A 20,398-nucleotide genomic window follows, 5' to 3' on the forward strand; every position below is an offset into this window, starting at 1 on the left:
GATAAAAAGGACACACACAGGGTTGTTTTATTCAATGATTGAGCCTCCACCAAACCAATTTGCGAACCACGTTGTTCTTACTTGTTAAATGTAATTTTTTTAAAAAATTTTAATTCAATTTAGTTCTTTAATTTTAAATTTGTATGGATTTAATTTTTTTAATTAAATTTATTTATTAAGTTTATTTTATTGATAATTTTTTAGTTTAGTAAGAATGTGTCAAATAATGTAAATAATTTAAATATTATTATAAAATGTATTTGAAAATTAAATAAACTTAACAAAATTTGATTAAAAGACTAAATTTTTGTCGTTCTAAAGTTGAAGACCAAAATTTTGAACATGGACTAATTCTAATTTTTACTAAAAGTTAAAAAATAATAAACACATTTAATTCATTTTCTTTTTTGCAAAATTTGTATTTAACCCTCCCAAAAACTTTTATTTAAGAATTTACAAAATTTAGTTGTAAAGGTCATATTTCCAAATTATAGTACAAGAAAATTTTTCATAATTTTAGTGATTAAAAATTAATCACTATAATGATTAATTTATATATTAATTTATAAAATAAAAATTATTAATTAATAAAATACTTACTATTATAAATAAAAAATTATATTTTATTTTTAATTTAATTTTTAAAATTTAACTATGTGAAAAAATTAGTGATTAAACATTAGTTACCAAGTTTTTTTTATCAAAAATATCATTTTAAATTAATTTTTAATTAGTGATCAATTTAAAAATTTATTATATTTTTTATTTATAATAATAATAATTTTATAATCTATAATTCTTGTTTTTAAATTAATATCTAAATGGACTGTTAAGGAGAATTTTTTGGTTGTTGTGATACTGTTTATTTAAAAATTTATAAAATTTTCATGTAATAAATACATGTCGGTCATTTCATTTGTTTTTTCAGAGAGACAGTTATCGACATCATGATAATTTATTTATGGATTTATGAAATCTTTCGATACGGAACAATGGACGTGGATAAATGAACATCACTGGCAGAAAAATCCAACAAAATAAGTGAGTGTAGTGATGGACAAAAAAAAGGACTGACGCCGATTATTCAATGATGGAGACCGGAAGAAGCCAATTTCTGAACAGCACATCAAATCAAAATAAGTGTTGCTACTTGCTAATGTACTTTACTTAAAAATTATGTAGTTGGATAATGAAATTTTAATTATTTTTTTTAATTATTTTTAATTTATTATTTTAATTATTAGATTATTTTTTTAGTGATGATTTAACGATGATTATAATAATAAATTGAATATAAATTAAAAATAATAAATTAAAATATTATTATTTTTATGTATTTAACCCATAATATAATACTTTATCTAGGTTAATAAATACCACAATAAGAAAATTTTTATATTAATAAAAAAAAAATGAAAAACCAACACAAACATTGGTGGAGTTCAAAATCAAAACTTAAGTTTAAGAAAACATGTACTCGAATTGTTCAACTTGTTTTCAAAGAAGATTTGATTAATACAATATTGTAAAGATAAATTATTTAAAAAAAAAACAAAAAATACCTTTATTTATATCAAGTTTTTCTTTATTTAGTATATTTATTCATGATTCATATACTAAATTAACTCATAAATCTTTTTTTTTTTTCCTTTTAGTGTGGAGTCTAAGTAGCAAATGAAGCGATAATTATAAAGGTTATCATCCAAAACTTACTATTCTTTTGATGGATATTTCATATCATATAATGAAAAAATTAAGATTTTGTGAAAAATGAATAGTTTGGAGTGTGTCTAGAATCAACAAAAATATAGTATTTAAGAATGGGAGCTTGCAAAGGAAATTTAATCTTCTAACGGTATAAGATTATTTGGCCATTAGAAGGTCTAATAAAATGAAAATATTAGAAGGGATAAAAGTAAGTTTGTAAAGGATATAGGGTAAATATGTTGTAATTGTTGGTTACACATTCTATCTATGAAATTAGAGATGCTTTGAATTCGCTTTAAGGTTAAAAGTTACTAGATAAAAATCCAACAACACATATTTTGATTAAATGTTTTCAAACAACAAAGTGTAAAATATGACAAGACTTCATCTCTAAAGATAAAGGAAAAATTGTATGTATCGTCAAAGGAGGTGATGGTTACAAGGTTCAAAGAAGAAATAATATTAAAAGATGAAAAAATATTGGACGAAAAAAAGTAAAATAACCAACAAATTTTGTTGTATATGACATCAATTGTCATGTGATAAAAGTTAAGTGGATTGACTCACAATTTAATTGTGATATTTAAATTATTGCACACTTAAATAAAAAAAGTTGTGTTTAATGACTATAATTTTTTACCTAATAATAAACATTCAATCCAAAAATTGGTAAAGAAGAGATTCTTAATACAACAAAATTAAAGAAAATAACCTAATGATAACTGTTCAATCACATTTTATTTCTGCTGGGGTGGTTCTGTGATTGATCAGTGTAGTGTTATTAAAAAGATAGAGGGCTAATTTATTAAAGATTTAATTCTTGATTTAGTTTATTTTGATTATTTTATTATTATTGAATTTAATTTAATTTTTCATTCTCTTAAAAAAGTAAGTTTAATTTTTTATAATTTAGTTCGTTTTTTTAAACGATATAACAATTTTATTTTCTCTAGATTAATAATTAAGTTTACTTACAAATTTTATAAACACATGTTAAAATAAATTTTTAAAATTTATATATCAGATTACTTTATCTAAGTATAAAAAATTTAAATATTTTGATGGAGTGAAATAACTTAATGTATAAATTATAACAAATTATTCTTTTATATATATATATATATATATATATATATATATTAGAATTAAATTTAATTATTAATTTAGTCTTAGATTAAACAAAATAAAATAAAATCGTTTGAAAAAAATAAAAATTAAATTAAATAAAAATAATAAAAAAAGTTAAATTAAAAATTTCCAAAAAAATTAAAAGATTGAATTAAAAAATAATAATGAGAAAATCAAAATAAATAAATCTAACAAACTATTATAAGACTAATATCTAGCTATGGAGAGCAGAAGAAGCGAATTTGTGAACGGCAGCACATCAATCAAACATAAAGTGTTGGTTCTTGCTAAGGTACTTTTCTTTATTGCAAATAACCTCCCAAAACCAATAATAGCACCACAATATAATATCTAAGTTAATAAATACCACAATAATCACCTGATCTATAAGAAGATTTTTATATTAATAAGAAAATAAAAACAAGAATTTACAGCATCTAACCATATAATAAAATCTTGTTTAGACTTCACTCTTAAATTAGTAAGACTATCAATTGTATAATAAAGAAATCTGCAAAGGCTTGCACTACTAATAAATATTTATTTAAGAATTGATCAAGTTTTCATGTAATAAGTTTTCTTAAGAAAATATTACTGCATCAAAATTAAATATTTAAAAGATCACATTTACTAAATATTAAAATATTTTAATTAATAGTAAGAATTAAGACTAGGTTAAATATATTTTTGTTCTTTAAGTTTGAGTGAATTTTGGAATTAGTCCATCTTCGAAACTTTATACCAATTTAGTCATTCATTTTCAGAAATGTGTGGATATAGTCATTTTTATCAAATTTTGTCAAGTTTATTTGACATTTTAAACATATTTTATGATAATATTTGAGTTAACATTAAAGTGAAAATGTGTCAAACGGTGTAAACAATTCAAATACTATCATGAAATGCGCTTGAAACATCAGATAAACTCAACAAAATTTGGTTAAAAAGACTAGATTCACATATTTTTAAAAATGAAAGACTAAATTGGTTCGAAAGTTTTAAGGAGGGACTAATTCCAAATTTCATTCAAACTTGAAGGACAAAAATATATTTAAACCTTAAGTAATCACAATATTTCATTAATAAAACAATAATGTGATGATTGAAATATTTTAGCACATAACACTGTTAATTAATTTAATTAAAAACATATGAAAAGTTGTATAATTGTGAAGGTTATTATGAAAAACTTATGATTCCTTTGATGGAGATTTCATATTATATAACCCACAATTTAGGATTTTGTACAAAATAACTGATTGGAGTGTTTGGAATTAACCAAAATATCATTATTTATGAATGGAAACCTGCAAAGAAAATCTAATCTTCTAAAGATATAAGATCCTTTGACCAAGGTCTAATAAAAAATGAAAATATTAGAAGGGATAAATGTAAAAGATATAAGAGTAAATATGTTATAATTTGTTGGTTACTTATTCTATCTATGTGAAATTAGAGTGAAAAATATTATAATGATGAAAAATATTTTAAAATGCTTTGCACTCGCTTTGAGGTTAAAACTATTACTTTTGTGTTAAATAACATAGGAATTTTTTTTTTTACTAAAATTATATTATATTATATTATATATATATATATATATATATATATATATATAATCTGAAATTAATGCTATCTTATAAAATAATTATGTAAGTTTCATTATTTTGATATGCTATAAACTGATGACTTTTTATGTTACTTTTACACCCAATACATATGTGTACATCATATTCACAGTTATTTTCTATGATGCATCGACCTTGAATCATGTATTCGTATCCAATATGTATTGTGTTCGATACTTTATGATACTTTATTGATATTTATCAATGAAGTATCTAATTTATAAAGTCGTACTATACTACAAGAATACAAAAAACAAAATATTTGAATAGTGATCAATTTTAGTAACACATAATAATTAGTCACTATATAGTGATCAAATTGATAACTAAAATAGTTTCAAAAAATTATAATTGGTCTCTAAATTGATAATTAAAATAGTTTGAATTATGAATTGGTTTCTAAATTGATCATTAACAGTAGCTAGCAGGTTTTGGCTACCAAAATAATTAATCTCTAAATTGATCTCTAATTAGAAAATTGGTCTCTGACATATTTTTGGTTAGTAAAATTGGTCATTGTTTAAAAGTTTTCTTGTAGTATTATATGATGACAATAATTTATATTTTATGTTGACAACTTTAGTACTTATAGTTTTAATTTGGATTCACACAAAAATAATCTTATATTTATTATGTTTTTAAGAATTATTTTATACTTTTCAATATTCATATATTACGTATCTATTACGTATCGTATTTTACTATTTTGAAAATAAATGTATCGACATATCGAATATGTGTCGTATACGATACACGTATCGTATCTGTCGTATCTGTGTATATCATAGTTATATATATATATATATATATATATATATATATATATATATATATATATATATATATATTAATTCTCTTCGAAACTTGTCAACATTAATAAATAATTATATATTCAAGTCACAATAATAATTTTTTTATCTTTGTTTGTCATAAGAAACGTAAAAGTAATTATTTTTAAAATATTTTATTTATGTTGTGAAAGTGTGTATTAGTTACTTCAATGAAAAAACAAATTATTAACAGATTCTCATAATATAAATAAAACATTTGTAAATATGTTTCATCTGTTATGTTTCTTAACAACCAAAACTCTGGGTGGTTACTATTTGCATATCGCCCTCCGAGTTCACTCTGCGTGTTCTCGTTGCCGTTTTGGCCATCCTTCTTCGTTCCCTTTCAAACCCTAATATATCGATCAGATCCCAAATTGGGAACATCCAATGGCAGCAATGTCCAATTCGATTGGTGCCCTCGCACTTTTCACCCTGGCATTGACATTTAGCCTCGCGCATTCGATGCAGTTCGAGCTCCATTTGGGTCACACCAAGTGCATTTCAGAGGACATTAAGACCAGTTCGATGAGTGTGGGAAAGTACAGTGTCATCCACCCATCTGAAGGGTATCCAAAGTTCGATTCCCACAGGATCATTGTCAAGGTAACTTCGTGATTCAATCACTGCCAAGCCTTTTCTTTGACAGTGAAAAATGCACTCTCCCAATGTCATAACTTGTAAAGCCAAATGTAGCTAATAGGACCACAATTGCAGTTGCGGACACCCAAAAGACCTAGACTTTGCAATCAAAATCGCGGTTGTGAACTGTTTTATAAAACCTCTTACTTTCTGAATGAAAAATAAAGCCTTGAATCTTAAATGGGTCAGCTGTAGAATGTCTCCTGGTTGTTCGTGATTTGTTTTGTGGCTAGGGTTTCTGAATTTGGAATGTGGTGTGATTGTTGGGACAATGGGGTCATGTGATTTGTTATAAACGTGGGTTGGACTTAGATTTTGTAAGTGTGTGTTCTTTTCCCATACATTTCTCAATAATAATATTGTGCTAACATACCTTCTTAAGCCATATATTTTGTGAATATACGGTATCAAGGAATATCATGAATATCATGGAATAATCAGACTCCTGTGATGTATGTATTTTTCTCCAGGTGTCATCGCCTCATGGGAACATGTATCACTTTGGGGATCATGTGGATTCTGGTAACTATGCATTTACGGCATCTGAATCTGGTGACTACACGACTTGCTTTTGGCTTCCGGATGAGAAGGATGCGCCACCAATGGTGACCATTGAATTTGAGTGGAGAACTGGGGTTGCTGCCAAAGACTGGTCCAAGATTGCCAAGAAAGGGCAGGTTGAAGTAAGTAGTTTTATTACATTTCCATAACTTGCATTTGCTCGCGTGTATGTGATCAATAGGGTGTTTTTTAATCATTCTTATATCATTTTAACTCTGTGTTTTTGCTTTTTTGAGAAACCTATGTCGCAGTACCAAGCCTGAACACCGAGGAGGGTTGAATTAGGCAATAGGCAGGTTTCTGCAATGTAAAACTTTGTCAAATGTCTTTTATACTGATAAACAATGTAATTCTGCTAAGCTTTATACGAAACCATTGAGAAATCTTGCTCTCTTCTTAATTCGGTTTCCCCTGAAAATTTAGGTTTGGTGGCTCATTTAGTGAATTTACTGGCTAATAGAAGTTTTAGCGTGCCCTTTTATGCCACATAGCCGATATATATAGCCAACTTGCACAGTGAAGTAATCACACAGACGTTATTGTGTGCTCTTGTCATGGTTTTGACACCAGCAGGATTATTAATAATGCTATGTCTTTCTATTGTATTTGGAATATGATACTGTATAATATATAGTTACAGTATCGTAGTGTTTTCCCTTATCTGTGAAAAATCAGTCTAACCTATTTTATCAATCTAGTTTTTCTACGCCGAAGTCATAACTATCAATCCAGGGTAATAGCATGAAATGGCCACCCTTGAAAACTGTGGCAGTATAATGGAAAACTTGTGTAATCAAAACTAAAAGAAGGTTTACATAGAATCATCCTCAATCTGGCAGCAACAAGGGCATAGGGATCATGCCAAAGAATGAAAGATCAGGTAGATATCAAGTGAAAACAAAGAAAGAACATCCTAGATAAAAAAATAGGAGAATGCGAACTCGGGTGTCTGAAGGAAAAAAGGAGCTGAACAGCATACTCTCACAAAAAGAATAAAAAGAACATAGACCTTGAAAGTGTAAGGAACAAATGTCAACGAAAGGAAATTTTTTGAGAAAAGAACTGTGAAGAAGGGTTTCTGAATCAAAATGAATTAGAAAATGGGGTAGAATCACAATTCCCCTACCCCACCCCAAACAAAATTGTTTAAGCCCCAAAATGGGTTTCAAAATCCAATCACAAGACTGCCACTTAGTGCATGAAAACCTGCTATTTTGGGAATGACTGCTACTGAAAACTGCTCTGCAGTTTGTATCTTGCAGTGGACTAGGGAACACACACTATAAAGTCATAGTAGCTCCTTCATGAAATAATCAAATACATCAATTTAAAAATCTAAGTTCATGGAATTTTCTGAAATTCTATATTTACAGAGAAATCAAGGAACTAGCATAAAACTGTCTGAAGAAGGATGTACCAGTAACCCAGATTTAGCTTTACACTACTGCTTTGGATCTATCTGTTTATTTTAGCCATGACTGTGTAGCTCACCCATTCTTTACGTGTTGGTGTGCATTTAGGTGCTACTAGATTTTATGTGAGCGTACGCAAGGTTGTCATATGATTATTAATGTCATCCTAATTTCTTCAAATTTGTAAGCTATAGGGATAGGGGTTTCTGTTTTATATATCTAGGTGTTTTTGGTCTTTGTATGTTTGTTTTGGTCTTTGTATGTTTATTGATGTGTAGTTTTCCCCCAATTGTCTAGGTAATGGAATTTGAGTTGAAGAAGCTATATGATACTGTCTTATCGATCCATGATGAGATGTTTTATCTTCGAGAAAGGTATTATTGCAAGGACTTCTGCTAACTAACTAGTCTCTTGAATTAATATATAATGGTTCCATATGATCTTTTGACGGAGAAGATGATTTGCTTAGTTCATTCATAATTTTGCTTAAATGGAAGATAAATGATTTGTCTCTTCCGATAGAAGAAACTGAAATATTTTGCTGTGCAGCTATGTATTCCTTCCAACCTGTCCATGTACTATCTGGAATATATCTATGGCTACTCTAAGCCTTGCATCAACTGTTTATATTCTCTTTACATCAATAAATATGGAGAAAGAAATGTGGATAATTTATTACATTAATTTTTCTTCCATTCTTGATATAACCTTCATTATTTTCCTTCATCAACTATATTGTGTTTTCTATCATTTATGCCTCCAATTAAAATAACTTTTTGCTAACACAGTTATGATGTATGGTTTAATGAGATGCCTAGGATTAAGTGTGTTTGGTTTTCAGTTTGAGAGTTCAAACCCAAGATTACTTTGTATTGAAAGTCACAAATAATGTTTCACAAATTTTTGTTCTGTTTCATTGAGTTCCAAACGTGAGATGCTTTCAAAGCAAAATCATAAAGCTTTTCTGTTGAATGAGATTTTCAATTTCATTCAACGAAACTTAATTTTTCTAACTGCAATCCAAACACACCCTAATAAGTGGTTGAGTATATAACTGATGACAAGCTTCTATTTTTTTATCTTAAGTTTTGGATGGTTTGGCTTTTCTTGGTCATGCAAATACTACAGCATTAGAGTTTGCATTCATTCTAAAGGTGTTTATTTTTTTTTTTCTGATCTGTTTTTATCCATGTGGCTGATACAGGGAGGAGGAGATGCAAAATCTTAACAAAGCAACTAACACCAAGTTGTTTACTTTAAGTTTCCTCTCGATTGCGGTGTGCTTGTCTGTGGCTGGTCTGCAAATATGGCATTTGAAGACATTCTTTGAGAGGAAGAAACTCCTCTAAGTTCATACCACGAAGTTTGTTCACTTTGCTTCTATTTTTTTATTTAATTTCCCGTTGCCTGGTTGTTCCTTGTGTATCCAAGTGTATGATTATTACATATTTCACTTTTTTCCATTTCATTTCATGGTAATTAGGAATATCTGCCCATTACAAGTCATGCTAAATGTATTTTACGATTATGAACATGTATTAACTTCTGAATAATATAGTTAATAATATTTAATTGTAATTTGAATGATTATTCTTTTTCCACTCAATCTGAAAAATGACTGTTAATTTTTTATTATAAAAGCCTATCAGTATCTCCTTCAAAACAAAAGTAGAAGCGGGAATTGTTTATATTCAAATGATACACTGTTGCTATTTTATCATCCCTCATGCATCTCTGCGTGTTCATAATATTTGATGTGTTAAATAATCACATCCAGATAGAAACTTTTACTGATATAGCTTATGCATCTTCTATAAATTTGATTTTATCTCCAAACCGACGTTTAATGTTGCTTTAAAATTTATTTTACATTATTTGATTCAGACTTTCGTGAAGTTGCTTTGGACATATATATTATTGTTTGAGAAAAAGAGTAGTAATAAATCCAACTATGACGATCAAATGCATTCAAACTTTGAAAAGTGAAAATACATTAACACACAAACTCGAACATTAGGAATAATATTATCACTCGATAGCCAATGACCTCACATTTAGTTTAGACCAACAGTGCTTAACGCTCAAGACATCATAGTAATAGTCTAAACACACAAAGGTATAATGCTGTCAACCCTTTATTTAGTAGGTAATTATGGGGTGACTTTCATTCAAACAGCAACCACTGGCATTTTGATTACTCATCGTCATAACTCTGGTGATGATGGTGATGCTTGTGGTGATGTTTCTTCCTATCATCATCATCATCCGAATCACCACCCTGCAATGGTAGGAAAATACCAGCAAATTAATACCAACTTCAATAGAATATGCACAAAGATATAACATTCACAACTATAGGGTAGCATTTTATAGGCTATGTTTGGATAAAAATTGGAAATATGACTATGGAAATTGCAATACACATTCCATATTAAACATATCATGTTCAGTTATCAAATTTCACTAGGAAGCACAACAAAACTTACTTTTTGAGAATCTCAATTTTGTAATCTTTCCATATTAGCTTTTTTCAGTGTATAGCTTTTTTGTGCATACTCAGTGACCATATTCATTAAATAATTTAAATAATATTAAAATCTTCCACGAATACATTCAATTCCTTCTAAAACCTCCTATATTCAGCCTTAGCACCTTTGATCATTATCATGCATCCATTCATGCATTCATTAGAAAGTAAATTCAAAAGGATTCTTGATCTATTAAAACGCAACACCAATGATCTATGTATATAACAACGCATGAAAGTAATCCACTCAATCATGAACAAGAAGAAACAATGCAACTAATTCTAAACCCGAACACAAGGTTTTGAAACGGTACAATGAAGCACACCAAACTTTATCAAAAAAAAAATCCATGAAACTAGCAATGTACACTTTTTTATCATATACCATAAAGGAAAACACTAAAATACAGTTCCTATATGGTTTCAATGTTGTCTTCTAGTCAGAATTGAAGTTTTGTTTCTGTAATTCACATAATAAAGATCTGCGTTGAAGGTTAAAATAGGTGTTACTAACAACACCAAACAGACATAAGGAAACTCCAATTATGACAAGAAATTAAAATTTACATAATAATACTATATATCAATTAGTTCAACCAATTATACCATTGCAATGCACAAACAATATAAGTTATGAAACATACACATAATTTGAGTATTGCTTGCAACGGCAAAAACACCATCTTAAGTATTAAAGAACACTAAGTTACCAATTAGTGATCTTAATTTCAGTACACTACCAGTATAACCATGAACTAATCAGAAATCACTTTAATCTTATCACCTTATATGATGATTTGTGATTAGAAAGCAAAGTAAAATCCCTGTACACTACAAATCACAGACTACATAAACTCATTAGTTGAAGGAATGCAGGAGGCAGAAGTACTCACATATTTCTTGCGTCCATAGCCCTCATCATCATCATCATCACGCCTCTCATAGCTAGGCTTTCGGTAGCCTTCCTCCTGAGGTGGACGCCCATAACCATACTCAACACCTCCTTGCTGTTCCTCCCCATACCCACTACTCTTCCTTCCACCATACCCAGATCCATATTCTGATTCCTCCTTTCTTCCACCATACCCGGATCCATATTCAGATTCTTGCCTCCTTCCACCATACCCGGATCCATATTCACTCTCCTCCTTCCTTCCACCATACCCGGATCCATATTCTGATTCCTCTTTTCTTCCACCATACCCAGACCCATATGCAGATTCTTCCTTCCTGCCACCATACCCCGACCCGTATTCAGATTCTGGCCTGCTTCCTCCATACCCGGATCCATAGTTAGACTCCTCTTGTCTCCCACCATACCCAGATCCATATTCAGACTCCTCCTTTCTTCCACCATATCCCGACCCATATTCACCTTCTTGTTTCCTACCACCATACCCGGATCCATAACCTGACTCCTGCTTCCTACCATACCCAGTCCCATATTCAGATTCCTCTGTTCTACCTCCATAACCAGACCCATATTCCGATTCCTCCTTTCTCCCTCCATAACCAGTCCCATATCCAGATTCCTCCTTTCTACCTCCATAACCAGACCCATATTCCGATTCCTCCTTTCTACCTCCATAACCAGACCCATATTCTGATTCCTCCTTTCTACCTCCATAACCAGACCCATATCCCGATTCCTCCTTTCTCCCACCATACCCAGACCCATATTCACTTTCCTCCTTTCTCCCGCCGTACCCGGATGACCCGTATTCAGATTCCTGCTTCCTACCATACCCGGATCCGTATTCCGACCCGGATCCACCATAGCCGGATCCAGCGGCGGGGTTGAAGCCAGCAGGTGCAGGCCTAGGTTTGGGGCGAGAGTAGCTGCTATACTCGGTGACGAGGGCTTCATCTCCATAAGCAGAGGGTTCAGCGTTGGAACTGTATTGAGGGCGATCGTAGTCAAAGCTGTCGTCGGCGGAGGAAGAGTCTCCGATGGCGTAGCAGGTCTCTTCGGAGGGAGGGAGAGGACGGCCGTAGGTGAGGGCGATGTCGTAGCCTCCGCCGTAGGGGGTGGGGTCGTACTCGTCGAAGTCGTCGACCTTGTCCCCTTGGCCTTCGTAGCCGCCGTGGTGGTGAAAAAACGACATTTTTCACTCTCTCTCGGTTTGGGATCGTGCAATTGGGAAATGAGAAGCAGTGAGATTGATCATGATTCTGCATCCGTGGTGCTCCTTTATGCTACGATGGTGGATCTTCTAAACGACATCGTTCCAGGGACCGCGCCCATGATTGTTTCTGTTTTGTGGACCCTACACGTTTCTAACGAGAAAACCGACCCATTTTGTACACAAGACCTTGATCTTACTAAAAAGAATAAGAGACAAAAAAATATGGGAATTTAGTTTGGGTATAAATCAATAGATTTAATTGTACTATTTTTTTTTATGTTATAGGATATCTGTAATTTTTTAAAATTTTAATTTTCTAATTTTCAATTATCCAAAATTCTTTTTACTCAATTTTGTATCTTTGATTTTATAATGGTCACTATATTCAATTATGTAAAGAAAATGAGTTTTTTTGTCAATCATACTTTATTATGCCCAAATTAACCAAAAATAATAGATAATTTAGTTATAAATTGACATATAATTAAGAATTAAAGAATCAAAGTATTACAAGAAATTATAAACAAGAGACTAAAATTATGGAAAAAGAGATTGAAGATGTAAATTGTGGATTTTACAAAAACTAGAAAATAAAATTATAAGTAAAAGAAATATTAGAAAATATATGTACAAAATAAGTTAAAAACTCATGTTATCTTTTTTTTTATTTGAGAAATTTATCATATAATATATATATATATATATATATATATATATATATATATATATATATATATATATATATATATATATATATATATATAATCTTTAAAAAGTTAAAGAAAGGCATAAGACTACACTATTAATATTACTCAAACCAACCATAGTATCATATAAGATGTTGGACATCTACAACTTCAGGAATTAAAAGCTAATTACAAGGGTTACAAAGTTTTTCAAGATGTAGAAGCTAGAACATAGTTTGTAAGATCTTATGTTTATATAGCTTTATCAACCTCTTCCTCCTAAACTAACTCAATACCTATTTATTCCTCTACTCACACAGGTAAAAATGATTAATGTAAAAGGAGAATAACAAACATAAGAAACACCAATATAAGAAGGATTAGCTAATTTACAACAGGAACATATATTGTGAACAAAAAATTTACATAACAAAGCCTTACAACTAAAGTAGTCAAAGAGAATGAACCATATAATTAAAAACTCTTGTAAAGTAAAAACTCTTGTAAAGTTAATTATCTGGATACATGCATTGTAATTTATTTATTTATTATTTTTTTTTTCTACAATATACTCATAAAATTTAGAGGCAAAATTATACAATGATATCACACACACATACATATATATATATATGTATATATACATATATACATATATATATATGTATATATATATATATACATATATATATATATATATATATATATATATATATACACATATATACATATATATACATATATATGTATATATGTATATATACATATATACATATATGTGTATATATATATACATATATACATATATGTATATATATACATATATACATATATGTATATATATACATATATGTATATATATATATATATATATATATATATATATATATATATATATGTATATATGTATGTATGTATATATGTATTTACAATATTGTATACATCTTATATCCACACCGTTTGGATATAAGAGGAAAAAGTGTTATTTATTTACAGTTTCTCCCTTATATTCTGGTTTTCAAACATGTGGAGGGAAAATGTTATGGATAGGGTTCACTTGGATTGTTGGAGGTAAATAGAAGGCAACTCTGATTTTTCCTTCGATGACAATCGGTGCGTTTGGAGTAAAGAGAAAAGTAATAGTAGAGTTTCCCGTTCTCTGAAATGTTACAAAATTATTCACTACATTGGTTTGTCATGCATTCCCCGGAAAAACAACCACAATGTCGACAAAGAAGGGATCAGGCATGTTGGGAGCAGCCATCTATGATAATGTTATAAAATTTTATTTTTCACACACAATCATAAAATAGGGAAGTGAGACAAATATCACATAAACATATCATAATAAGATAAAATGAAATTAAAATATTCCTAAATCCATAAAACTGGATTTTATTATACTTTATAAAGATATTGATTAATTTCGTAGTGACTAGTCAGGATAAATGAGCTCATGGCCAATAAAGTAACTCAAGAACATCTCATCTTGAGTAATATTAACTCGTTTAAATCCCCAAGGTCATACCTCCAACTACAATAATCAAATCTTTATTTATTATAAATTTTATTTCAATATTAAATCATATAATTATATAAATAAATAAATAGATGAGATCAATGAATAATTAAAATAAATATAAATAAATAAAAAGGACTAGTACATAACTGGAGATAAATAAAAATAAGTAAATGAGAGTAAATATAAATTGAGTAAATAGGACCGGTGCATAACTGGAGATGAATACAAATAAATAAATAGGAACGAGAACTAAATATAAATTAGAATGAGGTTAAAGACACATCACTTATAGAGATAAAAATAATCAAAGTAAAAAAAAATGATAAATGTCTCCTCCCCTTACCTTAGTTATTGTGGAAATTATACCAAGGTTGTACTGAGACTTTGATAATATATTTTTTTTTCTTTGTTGCACTCACACCACGTATTTCTGAATGAACTTGATTCACCTCACCAAACTCTCTGTGTTTTTTTCTTCCTTTGTCACCTTCTACCACTTTCACACTTTCACCCATTCATCTCTCACCCTTATTTGTATGTATTAATGCAATCATTACATGTAGTTTAATTTTAACTATATTTTGTAAACATTATTTCCTTAGGTTGGCTTTTAACATCTGGTTACTGATATTGTTTCTTCAACATTAATGCTCATCAGAATAGATAAGGGTTGCAGTTACCATGTGCAACCTTATCACTTTTTTTTATTAATTGTATAAACTAATAATTATGTTAAAATTAAATTTATAGTATATATACAATGTTATAGTTTATCCTACTGAATTCTTTTATAACAGTGGAAACTTTGAAGATATTAGCCTTTAAATTACTTTTATAATTAAAACAATTGATGCCTATTATAACCAATATATATATATATATATATATATATATATATATATATATATATATATATATATATATATATATATATATATATATATATATATATATATATATTATTAGTTAATTAATCCTCTATATTTATAATTGCCTTATTTATATACTTACCAATTATTATTATAGATATATTGTTATTTATAATAATAATATATATTTTTTTAAATAATATATATATATATAATTTTATTTTATCCTTGGATGTTGCAATTCTCCTTCACTTACAAAAATTTCGTCCTCAAAATTTGTTTTTATTGACTAAAATAAATGAGGATAAATTCCTCTTATTTTTTCTTCTAATTCCCATGTAGTGTCTCCATTAGCTTGATTCCAAATGACTTTTTATAGAGGGATTAATCTGCCTCTCAGCTGTTTGACCTTCTTATCCATAATTTGTACATGCATTGCGTCAAATGTAAGGTTATTCTTTAATTGTATTGTATCAGGTTTTATCACATGAGTTGGGTCAGAAATATATTTTCTTAATTGAGACACATGGAAAACATTATGAAGGTTGGAAAGGAACGGGGGTAAACAAATTTGATAAGCAACATGATCTATTTTTTAAGAATTTGGTAAGGACCAATGAACCGGGGAGTGAGTTTCTTTGATTTCATCACTCTACCAATTCCAGTGGTTGGTGTTACTTTCAAGAATACATTATCACCTTGAAATTTAAGAGGTCATCTTTTCTTGTCAGTATAACTTTTCTGTCTACTTTGAATTGCTCTCAATTTGTCCATGATCATTTGGATTTTCTCTGTTGTTTGTTGAATCATGTTAGGACCTAATACTAAATTTTCACCAGCCTCAAACCAACATAAAGGTGTTCTACATTTTCTCCCATATAATGCCTCATAGGGTTCCATACCTATGCTAGAATGAAAACTATTGTTATAGGTGAACTAAATCAAAGGCAGGCATCGATCCCAGCTACCAGAATCTTCTAACACACAAGCTCTCAGTAAATCTTCCAAAGATTGGATTGTTCTTTTTGATTGTCCATCAGTTTAGGGATGATATGTTGAGCTAAGATGGAGCTTAGTCCCCAAGGCCTGATGTAGGCTTCCCTAAAACTTAGAAGTAAATCTAAGTTCCCTATCAGACACAATACTTGTTGGAACTCCATGCAACCTCACAATTTCTCTTATGTACAATTAAGTCAATTTCTCCAATGAATACCTGATGTTAATGGGTAAGAAGTGAGCAAACTTTGTTAATCTGTCCACGATAACCTATATAGAATCAAATTTTTGAATGGTTCGTGGCAAGCCAACTACAAAATCCATTGCTATACTATTCCATTTTCATTTAGGTATATCTAAGGATTGTAGCATTCCTGCTGGCTTTTGGTGTTCTATTTTAGCTTTTTGACAAACTAGACATTTTGCTACATATTGTGCCACTTCCCTTTTCATTTTGGGCCACCAATACGTTTTCTTGAGGTCTTGATACATTTTTGTTGTGCCCGGATGCATGTTTAATTTGCTTTTATGTGCTTCCTCTAGAATCATTTTCTTAATTTCTTCATTGTTGGATACACATATCCTATCCTTAAATTTCAAAGTTCATGTCCTATCTATGACAAAATTCTCTCCATCCTTTTGTCCTATCAATTTCTTTTTCTTTTGAATGAACTCATCACTTTCCTGTGCCTCATGGATTTGTTTTTGTAAATTGTTAATGATCCGAATGGAGTTTAATTGCATTTTATCATGGCTTAGGGTGACCGACAAATTCATGTCTCTAAATTTTTCTAACAAATTCATCTCATGAATCATTAGTGAGGAGATATGTAAAGATTTTCTGCTTAAAGCATCTGCCACTACATTTGCCTTACCTGGATGGTACTGTAATTCAAAATCATAATCTTTTAGAAATTTCATCCATGTCCTTTGTCTTATATTTAATTCCTTTTGATCAAACAAGTATTTGAGACTCTTATGATCACTAAAAACTTCAAACTTTCCACCTTAAACATAATGTCTCCATATCTTAAGTGCAAAAACAATGGCAGCTAGTTCCAAATCAGGGGTTGGGTAATTTTTCTCATGTGTTCTTAGAAACATATGCCACTACCCTTCTATCTTGCATAAGAACACAACCTAATCCCATTTTGGAAGCAGCACAAAATATAACAAAGTGCCCAGTAGGATCAGGTAATGCTAAAACAGGAAAAGTGGTTAATCTTTTCTTGACTTCTTGATAACTATCCTCACATTTTTCTGTCCAGACAAAAACTTGGCCCTTTTTGGTGAGTTGGGTTAAAGGCATTGCTATTTTAGAAAATCTCTCAATGAATCTTCTATAATATCTTGCCAAATCGAGAAAAATGTGAATCTCAGTCACTATTTTTGGTAGTTCCCATTGTAAAACTGCTTCTACTTTGGTCGGATCCACTAACACTCCCTTATTGGAAATCACATGTCCTAAGAATTTTACTTCCTCTAACAAGAATTCAAACTTAAAAAATTTGGCATACAATTTCTTTTCTTTCAAGATTTGCAAGACAATTCGAAGGTGTTCCTCATGTTCCTCAAGAGTCTTAGAATAAATAAGAATGTTATCTATAAAAACAACCACAAATTGATCTAAAAAGGGATGGAAGATCCTATTCATATAATCCATAAATATTGCAGGAGCATTGGTCACACCAAAAGGCATCACTTGATATTCATAATGGCCATACCTAGTTCTGAATGCAATTTTTTGTATGTCTTCTGCTTTTACTCTAATTTGATGATATCCTGACCTTAAATCTATCTTAGAAAATACAAAGACTCCTGGTAATTGGTCCATCAAGTCATATTCTAGGAAGAGGGTATTAATTCTTTATAGTAAATTTATTTAATTGACGGTAATCTACACACAACCTAAAACTTCCATCTTTCTTCTTAACTAATAAAACCAGAGCTCCTCATGGTAACACACTAGGACGAATGAACTATTTTTCAAGTAACTCTTCCAATTATTTCTTCAGTTCTGCTAATTCAGAGGGTGACATCCTATATGGTTCTATAGATATTAGTCCAGTTCCAGGCATCAAATTTATTGAAAATTCAATTTCTTTATTGGGTGGTAGACCAGGAATATCATTGGGAACGATTTCAGGAAAATTTTGAACAATTGCTATATTTTTCAACTCAACTTCCTCTTTTATTTCCATAGAATATAATAACAAGTACCCTTGAATTTCATTCCTTAAAGGCTCACTTTTTGAATTGGTAGGTGATTTTAAAAGATTCTCAGAGTTTTGAAATATTACTAATTTCCCAGCACAATTTAAAAGGACTTGATCGGAAGATAACCAGTTCATACCTAAGATTACATCTAATTGAGATAAAGGTAAACATATTAAATTTACAAGGAATTTTCTATTCTCAATGAATAGTGGACAATCTAAACAAACTCTATTGGTAATTACCGAGTCATTTGTGGGAGTTGAAACAACCAAACTAGTTTTTAGAAAAGAGTTGACATATTAAGATGTTGAACACAATGATTGGAAATGAATGAGTGAGTTGCACCTGAGTCATATAGTACATTTAAATTTTTTCCTTTAATAAAACACATACCTTGAATTAGATCATGGTTTTCAGCAGCTTCAGCTCCCGTGATGGTGTACACTCTTCCTGTTGTGGTAGGTCTTGTCTTGGTTGCAGTTGGATTGAAATGTGGCTTCTATTGTCCACATTCAAAGAATAGGTGACCAGGTTTCCCACACTTGAAACAAGCTGGTCCCTTAAGATGACAATCTTTAGCATGATGACCTTGTCTGCATTTAAAGCATTCGATATAATCATATACACGTCTACTAGAATTTCCTGATGAAGATTGGTTGGATTGGGTCCTTCATTGTGGGCGATTGTAAGGTTTTCCCTCATTGCGTTTATTTTTATTTGTCTGGGGTCAAAAATAATTTGGTTTGTTATTTTGGTTGTTCTCAAAATCTTCCAAAAATCTACACTTGTGAATAAGCGTAGGAAAATCAATAATTTCTAGTATTCCTACTGCTTTTCTCAATTCATCCTTAAGTCCATTTTCAAATTTTATACACTTCATCCTTTCCTCTGGGTGATAAAAGAAAGTAGAGTATTTTCCTAATTCTTCAAACTTGGAAGCATATTCCCTACTGTCATACTTCCTTGCTTCAACTGCATAAACTCTATTTCTTTTGCTCTCCTCACATCATTAGGGAAATAATTTTCTAAAAACTTTGTTCTAAATACATCCCAGGTAATAATTATTCTTCCGCCTTCAAGTAATCTCCTGGTACCATCCCACCAATATCCAACTTCTTCTATTAACATAAATACAACATAATTCACCCTTTGGTTGTCAGCACAGTAAATAACTCGAAATATTTTCTCCATCTCCTTAATCCATAATTCAGCTTTTTTTGGATCATATCCTCTAGAAAAATTGTAGGGGTTTGTTTCTCCTAAATTCAGCTAAACCTTGTGATTCAGGGTTTCCTTTAGGTCTTTGATTCCTTATTAGAGCAGCAGCCATGTCTCGGATAACTTGCATTGCTTCAATTAATTCATTGTTCCTCCTATTATTTGTCATCTGGAATCACATGAGTTATTAAAAACTTATAATGACCACATTTCACAGATCTCGCATGAAACATTGCTCTGATACTATCTAATGTGACGACAAAAAAAAAATCTAATTTATTTATTTATTATTATTATTTTCTACAATATACTTATAAAATTTAGAGGCA

At 29.9% G+C, this 20,398-nt stretch overlaps 2 protein-coding genes across 2 annotated transcripts; one reads left to right on the forward strand and one right to left on the reverse strand.

The window, feature by feature from the left end:
* The first annotated feature begins 5,540 nt into the window (after positions 1–5,540).
* On the forward strand, positions 5,541–9,498 carry LOC114181490 (transmembrane emp24 domain-containing protein p24delta9-like). Its single transcript, XM_028067960.2, has 4 exons — positions 5,541–5,899; positions 6,406–6,618; positions 8,206–8,282; positions 9,113–9,498. Exons 1-4 carry the CDS (start codon positions 5,684–5,686, stop codon positions 9,255–9,257), a joined length of 651 nt encoding a protein of 216 aa, XP_027923761.1. The 5' UTR covers positions 5,541–5,683; the 3' UTR covers positions 9,258–9,498.
* A 350-nt stretch (positions 9,499–9,848) lies between these two features.
* Positions 9,849–12,609, reverse strand: LOC114181515 (glycine-rich protein). Its single transcript, XM_028067987.2, has 2 exons — positions 11,329–12,609; positions 9,849–10,186 (listed from the first exon to the last, which is right to left on the reverse strand). The coding sequence occupies exons 1-2, from the start codon at positions 12,538–12,540 to the stop codon at positions 10,103–10,105; spliced, it is 1,296 nt and encodes a 431-aa protein (XP_027923788.2). The 5' UTR covers positions 12,541–12,609; the 3' UTR covers positions 9,849–10,102.
* Positions 12,610–20,398: the final 7,789 nt, after the last annotated feature.

This window comes from Vigna unguiculata, chromosome 4 (assembly GCF_037176805.1).
Source record: "Vigna unguiculata cultivar grain cowpea cultivar isolate G323 ecotype 2 chromosome 4, ASM3717680v1, whole genome shotgun sequence".
NCBI classification, from domain to species: domain Eukaryota; kingdom Viridiplantae; phylum Streptophyta; class Magnoliopsida; order Fabales; family Fabaceae; genus Vigna; species Vigna unguiculata.